We start from the raw sequence: 16566 nt of genomic DNA on the forward strand, positions 1-16566 counted from the left end.
ATGCTTCATATTTATTAATGCACAAGGAGAAGCTTCTTCCAGGTACAGGGAGAAACCTGTGAGCGGTTGGTTATATGATGTGATTGGACATGTATCACAGGCGACTGAGCGAATGTTTGTGTAGGAAAATATTAATATTTTATTTTGTTCATACCTCCTTTCACCGTCTCTCTCTCCATTTGAGAGGGAATCTGTCCTCGTTACATGGTGGAAGATTGACTTTGGCTGGAAAATAGATATCATGTATCCTTGGGGTCACATTTGTCTTCATAGATACTGTGTTGAGACAAAGAGAGAGAAGGTGAGAGACACAGAGAGTGACATGGAGATGGTCAATAAGTAATAAATGGAGAAGGGGGGAGAAAGATGAAGAGAGAGTGAAGGACGTGAGGAGGAAAGGAACAAAGAGATGGGACTCAGAAGGACAAGAGAAAATGGAGAAAATGTGAAAACTGGAGAGGTAAAAAATAAATAAATCGGATTTTGGCTTGCTGTATTGGGCATCTGTGATGGGAGGATAAAATGGAGGATAGGTGTGAGGTGATTAAGGAATTGTGGACAGACAGTCAGCTTTTCTCTTCTCATCCCAGGAAATGCCAGGACAACCCCCCAACCCCACCCCACCCCCACGGGGACCGGAGTGAAACAGCTGGCTGTTGGCCTGGGATCTGTGCAGGATCCAGCTCGGAGACAGATGCTGAGGACTAATGGACATCCCTCCACACTTCTTTGAACACAAGTCCACGTCAGTTTGTGTGTGTGCACGACATCGAACGTACAGAAAGACAGCAGCTGATTTGCACACACACACAGTGAGATAAAAATAAAAATAAAAGGTATGAATATAAAATGAGCCCTACATCTGCGTGGTATGAACCCATCTTAAATTGAAATGTGCATGAAAATGAAATATTTTTCCATGAATAAAAACAAAGGTATTTCGCTACGTCCTTATTATTTGTGTTTATTTGTATACAAATTGGCCAAACCAGCGCTCGCAGTGTAATCCAGCCACAGTGACAGCAGCCACCACATTACATATATCTGCTGTGAATTTTGACGTGATGAGGTTTTTGGTTTTTCGGTTGTTTTTTTTTTTTTTTTTTTTTTTTCTTCATGTGGGTGTGAAAGATATCCAAATCTATTTCATAAAGCAAAGCAAACCAAAACAGAAGTGAGGGCCCTCGATTCAGCTCAAATAAAATTCCTTAAATGTAACATCTAGCACAAACCAATAAGTGATAAAATTAGAGAGACCACAAGTAATCTGATGTTAGCGAAGTATTGGTTGAAATGTTAGTTGTGTTCGTGATAACATCTTAATTTTAATTGCGGTGATGTTAATAAACTTCACTACCTATGTGTTAAAAAATATAAATGTTTGGATAATATGGATCACATTTATTCTCCATGAGATGTTTTCAAAGTTTGGACGTGCCCCCCCCCCATCGTGAAAATAAAAGTCCTTGCAGCTCAACAAGGACTCAACATTCAAGGGTTTAAGTTTCTGAGTCTGCAGGTGAGACTCCAAACAGCTTTCTTCAATAATGATAATTGAGCCGGTAAAACAAGTCACATGTGTGTGAAGCAATTCAATCTGCTTCAAATTAGACTGACACCAGTCCGAATTTATTTACAGATGAAGCCAAGGTGTTGACCGTGCACGAGCTCATTTCAATGTGATATAAGAAAGCAGCGTGTGAACAAGGAATTAGATGGACTGGGCTTTATGTGGTTTGTCTTTCTGTTCTTTTTTTTTCACACCATCTGTTTGGCTTCTTAAGGATTCATATGCTGTGCACAGCTTTACCAGGTTTCTTACAGTAAGTGTAACAAGTAATATTTGCTTTCATTAGCCAATAATTGGAGCGTAATGGATTTCTACATTTACAGCTTTGTTTAAGCTTCATCGTAGCACATTCATTCTTTTCCCCAAGTAGGAAAACACAGATTCTCCACAAGGTAAACACGCACGAACATTGCCATCCGCGGATACACAGACAGAGCGAGGTAAGCGGGCATCTGTGTGAGCAGCGGTGTTGAATGTTTGGACTGGAAACTGCACTTGATGCCACTTCAAACAAAGCACCGACCCAAACGACTGTCATCTGTTTTTGGTGGATTCTGAGTTATTTTTATTCACTCAGTCACTTGCTGTCGGAAGAGATGCTTTTATTGGCTGCGGACAGATGAGTGTGTTGTCTTTGTTTACTTGAAGGTGCTCGAAAAGTGTGTTGGATGAAAGACCCAGAGGGGAAGAGAGGCGTTTTGGTTAAAATTATGAAAAAAACAAGGATAAAGGAAACAGCTTGGAGCGCCAGTCAGCAGAATATATTAAGAACACACTTTTTTTGGTTTTCCATTCGGCAAAAGTTTAGTTGGGGTTTTTTTTTTTTTTTTTTTTTTTTTTTTTGTCATCTCACCTCTGCTGAGGTTCAAAGCGAGCCGAGGGAAAACATGAAAACACTGACTGGCCGCTGCTGCATCATTTTTGTGTGATTCCATAATCTGAATATCTCATATGAACGTTTTTCCAACACTGTATTGTCAACATTGGCATAATCAGCTTTTTGCTTACCGCTCGTTTTAAGCTCAGCACTCATTTGTTTACAGTAGAAGAGCCGCCACCGATGGGCGGGAATCATCACCAGTCGTTAAATTGTGCTTCTCTTGTCTGTTACTTAACTTAGCATGCTAACAGGGTAGCCCCGCCCCCATCAGCTGGTCTCATTACCTTCCAACAGCGACGTCACGATAGCCATGAGCATCGTGATGCTGCTGCTGCAGAAAAAAAGTATCTGGCTCCGAAAGGAACAAAAGAAAAGAGTCTCCTGAAAAGACCCGCCTGTTGGCACATTACTGCTTTGGGAATAAAACGCATCAAGCGATGCATTAGGACTGCAAAACATTTTGATGGGCATTTTGTGCGCGTTGTTTCCCTTTTATGATATAATTTCATCTCCACAGGTCAATGGTGTAGACGGAGGTAAGAAAGCGTACAGCGGACTGTTTATAAAGCTGGAGAGGTGGGCTGCAGGAATGATGGGAAACAAGGGAGGGGCGAAATGAGGAAAAAGGCCGAAACAGAAAATGAGGGTTAACTGCCATATGGTATGTACACACAAGCACACAACCCAACATGAACACACACACACAAGCCTATCTCATCCCTTTAGCTGACAATCAATCATCACTGACACATTATTAACCATGATAGCTCTGGTGGGTATATCTATATTGAGAATGTGTCTGTGTTTATTTACACACATGCTAATACACCCACACTCGCACACCTCCCTTTCACTGTTGTGTGTTTTTTTTTTTTTTTTTTTTTTTTTTTTTTTTTTTTTTTCCATGTGCCATGCAGCTATCTGTCACGCTTTGAGGGAAAGTACATTTTTATCCTCACATCACATGCTGCAGTCAGAATGGAAGTCGCCTCTAAGCGACACATTGCTGGTGTAGAAGATGTTATCTGGCAAACTCCACCTATGGCCTGTAATCCCAAGGCGCAAACGCGAGTTTCCTAACCGAGAGACTAAACGTTGAAGGAAAATCATTTTAATACAAATGTGGTTTAGCACTGCTGGTTGAGCTTTTATCAGCCCCTTATGGAGCTTTGGGTCTGAACACTGCACTGAGGTTATAGAAGAAAACATATTTTATCTCACCTGTGTTCACATTTCAGAAATGTTCAGAGTTGTTTGAGTAGGTTCAGTAATTTAAATTTCCTCCCCCCTCTCATTATTACAGAGTAAGCTCTGCACTTGCTTTTCAGTCACGTCTGTCAGCCATTATACGGCTATCGTCCTGAGATTTACACTAATTGACCTAAACAACCTTATTCTTTGCTTTAATTGAAGTCAATACTGTTTTTCCACGCAACCGCGGCACTGGCATGAGAATCAGCGTCTCAATTTACATTTGACATTTTAATATAACTCACATTTTAATGAAGTTCAAATAAGATGTATAAACTTACATACATTTCATCTGATATTATTCGGATGGCTTGGATCTTGTGGCAGAGATGGATTTCAGAGTTGCACAGCTATCAGATCTGCCAAAGATGCTTGCGCAAGCTAAACTACTCAGATTTACTATGTACATTTTTTTTTCTCACCAATTGTAAAAAAAAAATAAAATAAATAAATCCTGATATGACACATAAGAGCCACTTGCTATCTTTAGGACCTGAAGGCAACCTGTTGGGTATTCCCAACCATTATCACAAAGCACAACCTTTTCTGTCACTCCCACCTGAATCTTTCATTTCGAATTCTGTCAGAAAAAGTCGGTGCTGAAGGGAAATCTAATTTTTCACAAAGCAGCAAGCAGCTCATATGCGTTAGTCTGTGTTTTACCCCCTTCTGACAGCCAGACTTTTCATTTTTCAAGGTTTGGCAGGAATTTTTTTCAACTCATTTACTCACTTTGTCGTGGTTGTATTCAACCATTTACGACATGTGTTCCTGTTCTGGAACTGAGTTGTTGTAATTTTTTTATTATTTCTTTTTTAATGACTTTTTCTTATTTGGCCACTATTTAAAACAATGCTTAACCAAAATGTCTTTGTCTGCTTTGGATGGGAGTCTAGTCGTTGTGGAGCATGTTACACCTTATTAAATCAGAAATCCACTCTGGAATGTCAAGGTCAAACTTCAGCCTGACACTTAAAATTCTCTTTACCATCACTGATAGCAATGCTAATGATGACATGGGAAAGTGAGGTTCCTTAATCACTAGGAATATTCTTCTCATACGTCCCCTGTTTCGAGAGACAAGGGGCACTCTCTTCATTTGCAGTGTGACGGCTGTGTCGCAGGGGGTGTCCCTTCCGGCTGGAGATGACGGCTGCAGTGAGGCAGTGGAGTGACTGACGACTCCGAGATAGTCCGTCTGTCAGACAGAGTGATGGCTTGGAGACACTCGCTGACAGATCAGGCGAGACGAGACGAAATAAAAGGAGAGGAGGAGGTGGGAAGCCTGGCAGCTTTGTCTTTCAATCTGGGGAGAAATGGGGAGGTTGGAACAGCAGAAAAAAACCAAAAAACAAAACTCGGAAGTGGTGTCTTCAATTCTTGCAGATGATTAGGCGTCTCCAACTTGTTGGTGGTGTGTCTAAGGGGGGATCAAAGACTGAAAATGTGCTCCATTAAACTCCATTAAGCTTGTACCCATCCGGTGTAGTTCAGTGATATCAAAGATTGTCTGCGGCTGGTGTAAAACCTCTCACACTGGGCAGACATAATGAACAGTCTCATCAGACAGTCAGGATCTTAATCAGGCTTGGGAGGGTTACTGAAGAGCAGCGCTTCTTTTGATGATGAACATAAACGCAGACAATTTTTTCCACAATTTCTCTGTCACTAATTTGTCCTTTGAAGCCACGGCACTTTAAAAGGATTATTTGTCAGTGGCATTATTAGATATGCTAGCAACATGTAGTAGAGAAGAAATCATATTTACTCCCACACATTGTGATAAATGCGTGGACTTTACTGGCATAATTTGTCATTTATGTTTCACGAATGTTCATATGCATGTTTCACACGAGCATCATCACTTTGCATGTTGTATGTTCTGCTTTAAAAGTAGTCTGTTACTTTGGTTATTTTAAAAGTTGGTAATGGAGACATTTTTCTTTTTTATGCTCAGTGGCTTTGCTTTTTTGTTTGCATGTTTTCATAGCGGCTGGAAAAGCTCACCACACTGCAAACACCACAACACAATATGTGTATATGTTATGTGTATATATAAACTACCAAGAAACTACCAAGAAAATATAAAAGCCTAATTCCAAATAAAATAACAATAATTTAAAAAAGTGATGCCAATCTAAAGCTACAACGGAAGTTAGCGGTCCGATTGTTTCCTTGGTCCGGGTGAGCGGGGACAAGAAGAAGAGGAGGAGGAGAATCAAAAGGGATTAAAACTTAAAAATGTTTTTATTTAACTCTTATTTAAATGTCAATAAGTGACGGTAGTTGTGTAATATTTTAGCGTCAGGTTTGATAAGAAGCTAATCATGCTAATTGCGACGCTGAGCTAAATATAAAACATTACAAAGTAAAGTCGCTTATTAATATTTTCAGTTTAATAAAAAACAATATATATATATATTTTGATTTGTTTGTTTGTTTGTTTGTTTTTTTTAATCTCATTTTTACTCTCTTCTTCTTGTCCTTCTTGTCTCCGGTCAGCCGGAACAATTATACAACCGGACCGCACACTTCCGCTGCGGCTTCTCGTCATTTGCTGTGACCTTTCTCGGCCGCCGTAGTTCTCCATTAGCTCGTTATCCGCTTTGTTCGAGACTAAAGTTGAACCTTAAAGCTGCACAAAAGTGAAATAAAGTCCTGCCGGGGTCACATATGAGCCTCACTCTCCAGGCTGAAGGATCCAGCACTGAAACATGTAAGTATGAACATTCAAACCTGCACTCAGTCTGTGAGCCTTCACTTTGTTTAGTTCAATCATCGGTTTGAGTCGCGTTTGAATTCGGCGTGATTTTATGTGACAGTCCTGTTGGGCCGTTTTTATTGAGCTCTAAATGTTGACGTGTCTTCTTAAAAGGATGAGCTTCGACTTCTTTGCCAGCAGCGTTTTGTTCTTGCTGATGTTGTATACACACACACACACACACGTGTGTCTGTGTGTCTGTGTCTTTGCTGTGTTAGGAACTGTTTGTGCATGCAAGGTATATTTTAATGCCTGCGCTGGAGTCCCAGACAGGAGGAGTTGTCCAAGATACTGGCTGTCAGAGGAGCTGAAGTCATTTGGAAACGGTGTGATAGCCATACTTACTAACACTGTCATCATTATTCAACAGGCTGACAGCCACTCATATGCTACTGAACACCCGCAGGCTGAGGGAAACAGGGAGCCGAGACTTTTATGGAAAAAGGCAGAGAAGGCAGGAAAATGAAATGAAACACACACATATGTGGGAGGCGTAAAAGGAAGTTCGAGGACCGTTTTGATGTGTTTGTCAAAGTCAGCCCTCTATTTTCATTTCTGTCGCGCTGCTGCCACTGTTATCTTTTCTTCCTCTGTTTGCTTTGTCTGACTCATCTTACATTCTGCCTCTATCTTTATCTTTCAGTCTCACTCTTTAACTGCCTCTTTTCTTATTACCAGCTCGCCAGCATCCCCCGCCATCTCTGCCACACACACACACACACACCTAGAAAGACACTTTTTCCTATCATGTTATCATTGATTAAAGCAACGTCCCAGAGGTCTTGAGTATAATCAGTTTGTAAAACAGTTGATTAAATCTGCGGTTCGATGCACTCAGAAGTCGCTGCACACCTCTATAGCTGTAACAGACGCACATGAGCATGCTTCTTTACACAAAGATGCATAACTTTTGCAACACATTCTTGAAAAATGGACAAAACGTCCTAACATCAGTAGGACTCTGTGATTCAGTTTGTCAATAATCATTCATAAGATTTTCACTAGATGCTGAAATATGAGAGCTTTTGATTGGTCCTCCAACCGTCTGCACATCACCGTCCCCTCCCCTAATTGGCTTTCTGGCATTTCCTCCCACGATGATAATCTCCAATCAACCATCTGCCATGTCATCCCTGTGTGCTGCCGCTCTGCCCTTCAATCTATTCCTTTTCTCCATGTTTGCACTTTCCCCCTGCTGATAATGTCAAGATGTAATATTCCCTCAAGATAGCCATCAAACAAAACGCTGTGCATGAAAACAAAGCCGTCAGTTAGCTGCGCGCATGTGAGGGCATGTGTGCGTTTTTTGTTGTGTGTGCAAAGACCCTCCTGTGATGGACATAATAGTCCAGGACAGATGGCCCTACAACTGCACACACACATTTACATGTACACAGACACACACACACGCCTGAAGCATAACCTCAGCGTTTGGTCATGGTTGTTGTCGTCTGTTCCAGTTTCAGCCTTATTCTGTCGCTCAGAGCAGCAGGAGAGAGCTACATCTGTGCTGCATGTGCTTGTGATGGTGGTACAGAAATAGAAGCGAAAGGAGCCGGCGTTTGAACCGACCATTCAGCTCTCTGACATCCCTGGGTAAAAATAAGCTGTCTGGGACGCAGCGAGCTCTTTGGTGTTTGGTGTTGAGTTTAACATCTGCTTGTCGTACAGCTTGATATTGTGACAGGGCAACCACAAGTGTGTTGGCATTCAGATCAGACCGGATAAATTTTGATTCACTGTTTTAAGTGATGTTACAAGTTCAATTTAATGTTGTTTCCATCGAGGTTCTGCACTAGTAAGTAAACAGTGTGAGATATTTCCAGCTCAGGTACAGCAGCAAGAACATGTTTTTCTGAGAGGCCTGTATATCCATCACAGAAACACTGAGTTTGTTAAGTCATCATGTTGCTGCAGTGGTTAAAAATAAGCATCTATTCCTTTGAGTTGGTTTGGCGTTCTAATCATCCGTCCAAATATCAATTAGAAAACAAACCTTATTTCCAGTATAAGTGAGTTGGCAATTTCGGAAAAATTGTGAAATGTCTAGTCCATCAGAATTAAACAGCCAACTTCATTCAATTGTTTCTTATTCAGAAAAGTCATTTTATTCTTAATCAGCCAAAATTGTAAAAATACAACAGTAACAGTGAGACGATTGGCTGCAAATGATCATTCAGTTTTTTAGTGTGAGAAAAGGTTGCTCAGTTAAAGTTTAAGCTTTTCAGAGGGCTTCAACACTTTGGATCAGTGTTTCTGCTCATAAGAAAATGCACAATTCACCTTCTGCTTTGAGCAACATAAATGTTAATGTCATGCCATTAAAGTTTTGGTTTCACTCGTGGCAGTCCAGTAATAAGAGAAAGTGGAAGCGTAAACTGAGGTCAGCGGCAGGGAATGACTCTGGCTATTATGCTCCATCAATGTGTGGCAATGACATTAAGTGCAGACACATGTGAAGAACGGAGATAAGACAGGATCCCTACGGAGTCTACATCCCGATGGTGGAGGAGTGAAGCCAGCAGGTGGTTGATGGAAACCATCGCTTTCCCCAGACACCATGAAGAAATGGTGGTGGTGGGGAGGCGATGGGCGATAGAACTGCAGCTCTGAAAGACAGAATATTTCAAGAATGGGCAGGAAGATCGTTGGGCCACAAATGCTGACTCTGTAATTGTGAAATGTAGAAACTCCCGACAGCGTGGGAAAACAGAAGTTAGAGAGGAAACAGCTGAAATCGACCTGTGGAGGAGTGAAATCAGAATGTGTAGGAAAAGATTGGACTTCCCCCAAAGCTTTATCGAAATGAGTAAAATTTCAATTTTACTGTCCTCTAATACAGCTGATTGAAATAAGTTTCCAACTTTAATACTGTTTATGCAATTTTATGCATTTATTTATTTATTTATTTATTTATTTTTTACAATGAAGTGATAGGGGAAAATATTTCTTTGCTCTTTTCGTATCAGCCAGTATATCTGCTACTTATATTTTTTCAAAGTTTCTTCCCTAACACACCGGTGATAACACTTTTACCGCCGGCTCTACGTGAAGCAAAAAAGAATGACAGTCAAGTCAGCTGAAGTGGATCTGTCTTTGAACTAACTTGCGCTGGAAAGAAGAATCGATTGGTTAATGCTAATCCAGGAGGTTTACTGATGACATTTGTCATCGACCTGTCACTGAGGTCCGTAACTGGGAGTTTGGTTGGCTGCAAAGGGCAGCAGGTTGTCAGAGAGCAAGAGCACCAGAGGCCTGTTATCTTATCTGCTTGGCAGTCAGACGGGTTGTATTTTAGACAGACAGCGAGTAAACCCAGAGGAAGAAGGCGTCTGGAGAAAAACCAGCACCTCTCTGCTCGTGTCTCAGCTTAGTGCTCGTTTGTGTATCTTTACTGCGATATCTCCACATCTGTTTTTATATGTTGTGGTTTGTTTGTACGCCCTTGTCAGATGAGAAAGTGTGCGTTGTGTATCAACAAGGTGTGCGACTGTGGTCTACTGCTGAAGGATGCTGCTGGCTAAGAATAGCTGGGGCCGCAATAAAGAAATGACGAAAGCGGTAATTAGAATCTCAGCAGCATGAAATCCAAATGCAATTACGTGGAGTTTGTTTCTGCAGAAAACAACACGAGGATTAAAGTTTAAATGACTCATTTGCAAAGACAAGCAATAAAGCAGTCTTCAGCTATTTAGCTGGGATTGAGGGCATATAATGCAAAGTTCATCATGCATTATTAATAAGTCTTATATTAAAATATATGCACCCTCCCTATTACAGTGCTGAACGGGAGCTTCTGATTAAACACCTCACTTCGCATGTTTGTGCAAATGACTAAGACGACAAAACAAAACAACAGTAAATTTTATTGATTGCAGTTTGGCAATAAGTTTAAGTTGGTTTAAACTTTATGTTTTGAGGCTCCAAGATGTTCATAATAAAATAGATCAGGGGTATAATGTATTGCAACCAATAAAATGTGAAGAAGCTGAAAAAATAATTTTTAACTTTCACATGTTGGGCCACATGTCTGGTTAGCATGCTCACTTTGGGAGCAGACTGAAGTGGAAACATAGTTTTGGGTTTCAAGAAAGTTAGTAAAGAAGTTTGCTGCAAAACTCAGAAAATTTCATCCTGACTGGAAATAAAACAGCCGTTAATGCTGATGCTAACGACAGCAATAGAATAGCTTCCTTTGAGTCCCATTGGTTGGACAATAAATCATTTTCTTTCGCTCATTTATCAAGTTCTCTCAAGTGAATGTAGCTGCTAATCTCGCTAGAAATAGAAAATAAATAGAAATTGTCTCTTTTGTAAAACACGAGCAGAATATTATTGCCATTGGATTAGAAAGTAACTTTGTATATGTATGAAATGTCAAACTTTGGTTCACGCTCTACAAATCGAGCAGGGAGATGTCATTTCCAGATACCGTCCTTGTTTTGATTTGAAGAAGGAGCCTCAAATTGGGGTCAGCAGGTCAAAAATGTGTTTGTTTTTTTCTCTTTTTCTGTGCAGCAGACAGAATAATTTCAGTTGTACCTTTTTAAAAACAGCAGCAAGTTGTTAAATGACCCTCAGAGATGCAGTTTATTTAGAGAAAAGTGTAGTTTTCAGAAGCTCACTGCTGTGGTGTAATAGTCATACGTCAGAAGCACAAACCTGAAATAAACCCATAGTCAAGATATATTATTGTTTTATATAAAAAGAAGACAAAACATTTACATGTTACATTTTTAATGTTGACTGAGTTTAAATTGTGCACATTGTTTTCTGTCAGAGCAGCATGTTAACAGGACTCTGGCTGCTGACAGCAGATGAAATCTAGTGCTGTTTTCTTATGCAAATTTTGTTTCTGTTTCAGCTAAACAAAAGGCACAGCGAAGCAGATCTCCAACGGAGGCCGATCAAGGTAGTCACAGGTAAGATTCCAAAGCTTCACCTCGAACTCATCAAATATTTAAGTGACTCCCAGAGTAATAAAGTTGGGATTGATTAGAGGACGCGCCCCTGCGTTTGGACGCCTGGAGCACGGTGGAGCCAATAAGAAGGGTAATTAGAGGAAGAGTAATGGGTGAGAGACGGAGAGAGGGATTCACTTGGTGTCTATCTGTGTGCTGGAGCTTTACAGTCAAAAGGCAAAGCGTTCAGTTTAACTAAGACGAGACCACAAACTGCTTTCTTTCATACCAGCAAGGGAAAGTAAACCAATTAAATCTGTGTAAATATCTGAGGATATCCACTGAGGTGTGTAGTCGAGCAGCTTGTTGTTAGATTCAGTTTGTGTGTGTGGAGGCATGTGTTCAAAGTCACAGACTGGTTTTTCATTTCTTTTAAAGATTACGCTGTAAAAGGATTAGAGGTTTCTACACAGCACATGGACGCCATCTAGTGGTCACCTGACCAGCACGTCTCAGTCTGTGAGAAGAATAGATAGACATAAGACACTTGAACGTGGCAGATTATGGCTGCTGCCCAGTAAATCTTTTACCTTCCAGTTGTGGGATTTTCTCATGCCATCCTTTTGAGAGAGTGAAATCACTTTTTGACAGTTAAATGAGATTGGTGTTGTGTAACCTCAAACTTTTATGTGACTCCATCAGCTGTACATGAAAACAATTTATGAAATGCATTAATAAGAATGAAAGAATGGCACTAAGAAAATCCCAGCTATATGTTGGTATATGAAAAAATTTGATTGAGTTAGTTGAGGGCACAAATTGAAATGACCTTATTTTCCTGCTGCACTGACAAATACACACATTAAATGTCATGATATTTTATTAGTTAGGGGCGTCAAAGTTAATCAAAACTGCTGGGTGAAAAAAAAAAAAAGTACTGTTTACTCATCATGTAGAAAAAAAGAATCAATACAGTGTTAGTGCCTGGAATAAGAATTCACATTGATTTCAAGCACTTGTAAAAAAATTATCAACAAGGACGTCATCATACCATTCACTTTTTAAGGTGTTCATGTTTTTGTATGTAAGTAATACCTTCTTTTCCTTATTTTCTTATCCAGGAATTGTAGTCCATAAAGGCTGAATCGGCTGTACTGAAGTGCCACTAACTGTTTTACCTGAGTCAGAGATGGAGGGACAGAGACCTGCATGGGTATGTCCAGGTTCGTTGTTTGTTCCCTGATGTTGCTGCTCATCAGCAGCCTGTGCTGACATTACAGAGGCCACCATCAGAGGAAAGTGTGGAACATGCGAGTCTTCAGACTTTTTTTGCGAGGAACGTTCCTCGTAGAGAAGTTGAACAGCTTGTACAGATTTGAGCAGCCCCACTGGCCAGAGAAGGGGAACCAATGGGCCGTCCGCTGGTTCCCGTGGAGGTTCCAGAAGGAGGAGGAGCAGCGCTGGAAAACCTCGACGTTGACTGCATATTGACCCGGTGCCCACTGGGACACACGCACAAGAGTCACAGAGGAAGCGAAGCCACAGCTGTGAGGCGTGACGCCATGAAACACGCACTCCCCCGGCCTCACAGACGCACCCCTCTCCCACACCATCCCCGCCTCCTCCGCCACTGCCATGCCGCTGAGGTTACAGAGGGCCTGAAGGCACGCCTCCTCCAGGGCCTCCCTGTCTGGGAAACGAATGAGGATGGTGACAAGACGAGGCACAACACCTCGACGGAGTAAGACTTCCTGCTGCTTAGCTGTGGGAGACAGAGGAACATGGACAGGAAGAGGCAAATTTACTGGAATGACTGGATTTCTTCGGCTGACTGAAGATAATACTGAGGGAAAGTTTCTGTGTCACAACAGTGTTTCCTGACTCAAACTGCGTATCACATAAACTCTGGTAGAGCAGTGGAATAGCAAAAGTAAAGTTACTTTGAATCTCTTCACAATGCTCAAAGATATGTAACAATGTTGTTGTGTGACACTTCAGCAAATCACTGAAACCACACAAGAAGATTGGAGAAGTCTGTGGAAGCATCCCACATTTATGGATGACGACTCGTACTCTATCCTGACTGTCAATCACAGTAGCCACGCCCTCATGGATACTTAAATATGTATTTTCCTCTAAATGGGACGAATATTGTGGTACTGAAGAAGACTTGAAACCATAACCCATATTTTTAAGTGTGTTGCTTCACTTACAGCTGTCATAAGACATCCGAGAGATGGCCTTCGTAGCGTAAAGAAGCAGCTCCTGGTCTGGACTGGTCAGCACGGAGAGCAGAGCTGTGACCAAGCCGGCGTCACCAAAACCTTTACGAACCATGGCTGAAATGAAACAAACAAAATAAATATGAGTGAACAATTTAATTTTAAATTCTTTTCTTGGTCCCACAGTGAAGAAGTTGCAATGTTGCTGAAGCAAAGAAATATATTTTATAGAGTACAAAAGGCTGAAAGGTAAAGTTAAAAGGAAGGGGGGGAATAAAATAAATAACTATGGGAATATTTCTACAATAAATAATTTATCTGTAATGACTCACATTCCTTGGCGAGTTCAGCCACTAGTCTTGCAGTCAGCAGAGTGAGGGGCCCCCTGCTCCTCAGAGACAGGGCCAAGATCGGCAGGATCCCGCTGATTACTACCTGCTCAGCAGCACCTTTCTCTGGACACAAGTGGAATTAAAGAAATCAGAATCAAACGATATAACAACTTATTCAGGTCAAAGCTAAAAAAAAAAAAATGGCTTGAGAGACAAACTTGGATGAATACTGCAGGTTGTTTTTTTTTGTTAGTTTTTTTTTACAATCTGTCCCTTTAGTCTTGAAATTAGATGGCTCTGGTTTTTGTTTACCATCTTCACTCACTCCTGATCTCCATGACCAGTCTTCACCTCCTCTGCCTCTCTACCCCCCCGTTGCTCTCTCACCAGGAGACACAAATACAGCTTAGCGTCTAGCAGGGACTTACAACTGTCATACAACTGATCCCTGATTCACAGCGTCTCTACCCCCCCACTCCCTGTTCCTTGCAGATGTAGTTTTGCTGCAGGTTTTATCCCTCAGAGTGGGGAGCTGTTATTGCCACTAGAGGTGGGAGGTATTCTGTCCTAAGGTATTCTGCTACGGAGACACATAAATATGGAAATTACACGTAGCAGCAGAGCTGTCTTCATCACCTTTGCAATTCAAATGGCATCAAATAAAAGACATACAATGTGACACAAAAATATAACCCAGAATGTCCTCATTATACCAAGAAGCCCACGACAGGTTGGGATATATTTGATGTCACCGAGCTGGTTGTGTTTAGCTGAGGCTTGAGGGATTTCGCAGCCTGTAATACATTCCAAATGGAGTTGAGATACACAAATAAAAAGAAAGTGTAAATGAACTCACTCCTCTCCTTTATGTTGGTCAGCACTGTGTTCAGATGTGGTTTAAGTTCATCCTCTATCAGCTCCAAACCGAGGACTCTGATGGCACCTAACGCGTAGTTCAGATTGTCTGTGGGGAGATGTTCAAGGATAAGGATGCTGTGTGCATAAGAAATGATGAAGTCATTACAGCTGGGGGTGAGAGGGAAGCAGGATGAAAAACACAGCAGGAGAACAGTACAATACAGCACAACTGGGATTCCCCATTAGAATGAAACTGCATGCGACTACATGCTGGTCTTTGTGGCGCTACAGCTGAAGCTGATGGGAATGGAAGCTATTGTGCAGGTTTATGCTCATAAACCAAAGTATCCTGCAAACTGAATTATCAACAGCTGCAGATGAAACATTAAGGGATCATCAAAGGGCCCAGGGATGTCTGTACTAAATCCAACAGATATCATACACTCAAAGGCACAAATGTCGAACTCATGTTGGTGCTGGAAGAAAACAACCAGGTAATGAGTGTTAAAAAAGCTTCATTTTCTGTGCACTGCGAAAATCATTTAACAGGAGCTGGTTCCAAAGTGATGGACCGACTGGCCCACCAGTTTTCTGTCAAAAAGACAGAGCTGTTGATCTGTATTCGGTTTACTTATGGTTAAAAGCACAATCTAAATGTAACTCATCAATATTAAATTGGGTTACCTTGCTTGGATGTGTCCAAGCTCCACACCTGACTGGCTGCATGCTAAGTTCTCTATTCAAAGACACTTTGAACATCACTTTCCTGCTCAGCTGCAAACAAGAAAACATAAAACCCTTTCACTGCCAGGCCAATTATCCTTTGAACTCCACAAACAGCACACTAATAACAGAAGGCATGAACATGTGGAGGAATGTTAGAAAGCTTTAAGGACCACGCCTGAGTTTTACTTCATTTACCAAAAATCATTCAGACTTTACATCTAATTTGTTAATTATGCCACTCTTCTTGATTCTATTTTTTTGTTCCTGGCAGCCTTTGGTTTCCAGTTATCTCCAGTTTGTATGAATACTAGCTACCCAACTCCAGAAACCTAGACTTGGCAATTTGATGCAACAGTCTAAGCACACAGTGCAAGTTTAAAGGTTTTGCAACTCAATTTTCAACTTATGCAGAAATTATTATGAAACAATGGCAGCTGGAAATGGTAGGAAAAATATATCTAAGAATATAAAAATCTAAATGTAGAATGTATTTTGGAGGAATGAGTCAATTGCATATGATTTCATGTGGACAAAAACACCGGTGTGGCTCTTTAAAGATTAGAAAGTGAAGACCGCTGCCTCGAATCTCTTAACCACCTCTGAAAATATATGGATGGGACATTTCACCCCTTCAGAAACTGCTAATGAGGGGCTTTAAAACACAGCAGTTAAGCTCTGGGTTGTCTAATTAAACAGCTCAATAGATGACTACATTTAAGTGACCCCATGTGTGAATGTGGGGTATTAAACACAAAACTAAGTGTAAAACATCCGTCACTGTGCAGTTCAACTCACCGTTGGATGTGTATGGCTGCAGTCGGCTGGATCTGCGCTTGTCCCGGTGGGAACGGGTGTAGCTGTAGGTGAGGGGCACGTTGGGGTGTCCCATTCTGCTCCGTCCTCTGGTCTTTGGTCTCAGGATGACATCTTTCCTGTTGCCAGTCACCGGCTTGCTCCTCTTTTTCTGGACTTCTTTCTTTCACAGCCGGTCTTTGGAGTCATTGGCTTGAGCAGACCTACTGCAGCTTTACTGGTTCACCCTCCTCGCTCCCTCCCACCCACCCA

General features: G+C 41.3%; 1 protein-coding gene and 1 long non-coding RNA gene across 2 annotated transcripts; one reads left to right on the forward strand and one right to left on the reverse strand.

Moving 5' to 3' along the window:
* Window positions 1-6328: 6328 nt before the first annotated feature.
* LOC115060073 (uncharacterized) lies at window positions 6329-13701 on the forward strand. Its single transcript, XR_003842243.1, has 3 exons — window positions 6329-6417; window positions 11327-11384; window positions 12485-13701. It is a non-coding gene; the product is annotated as an uncharacterized LOC115060073 (long non-coding RNA).
* On the reverse strand, window positions 11215-16536 carry LOC115060072 (rap1 GTPase-GDP dissociation stimulator 1). The gene is made up of 5 exons (XM_029527898.1): window positions 16297-16536; window positions 14774-14881; window positions 13918-14040; window positions 13577-13702; window positions 11215-13125 (listed from the first exon to the last, which is right to left on the reverse strand). The coding sequence occupies exons 1-5, from the start codon at window positions 16388-16390 to the stop codon at window positions 12653-12655; spliced, it is 924 nt and encodes a 307-aa protein (XP_029383758.1). The 5' UTR covers window positions 16391-16536; the 3' UTR covers window positions 11215-12652.
* Between the last annotated feature and the right edge of the window lie 30 nt (window positions 16537-16566).

The sequence above is a fragment of the Echeneis naucrates genome, chromosome 19 (assembly GCF_900963305.1).
Source record: "Echeneis naucrates chromosome 19, fEcheNa1.1, whole genome shotgun sequence".
In the NCBI taxonomy this organism is placed as follows: domain Eukaryota; kingdom Metazoa; phylum Chordata; class Actinopteri; order Carangiformes; family Echeneidae; genus Echeneis; species Echeneis naucrates.

Excerpts from the sequence above, each read along its gene's own strand:
- LOC115060072 (XM_029527898.1), bottom strand. The coding sequence starts at position 16,390 with ATGGGACACCCCAACGTGCCCCTCACCTACAGCTACACCCGTTCCCAC. Across the intron at positions 14,041-14,773 it reads GACCAACATAAAGGAGAGGA|AGAAAGGTGCTGCTGAGCAG; the intron begins GTGAGTTCATTT and ends ACTTGTGTCCAG. Across the intron at positions 13,703-13,917 it reads GGCTGAACTCGCCAAGGAAT|CCATGGTTCGTAAAGGTTTT; the intron begins GTGAGTCATTAC and ends GTTTCATTTCAG.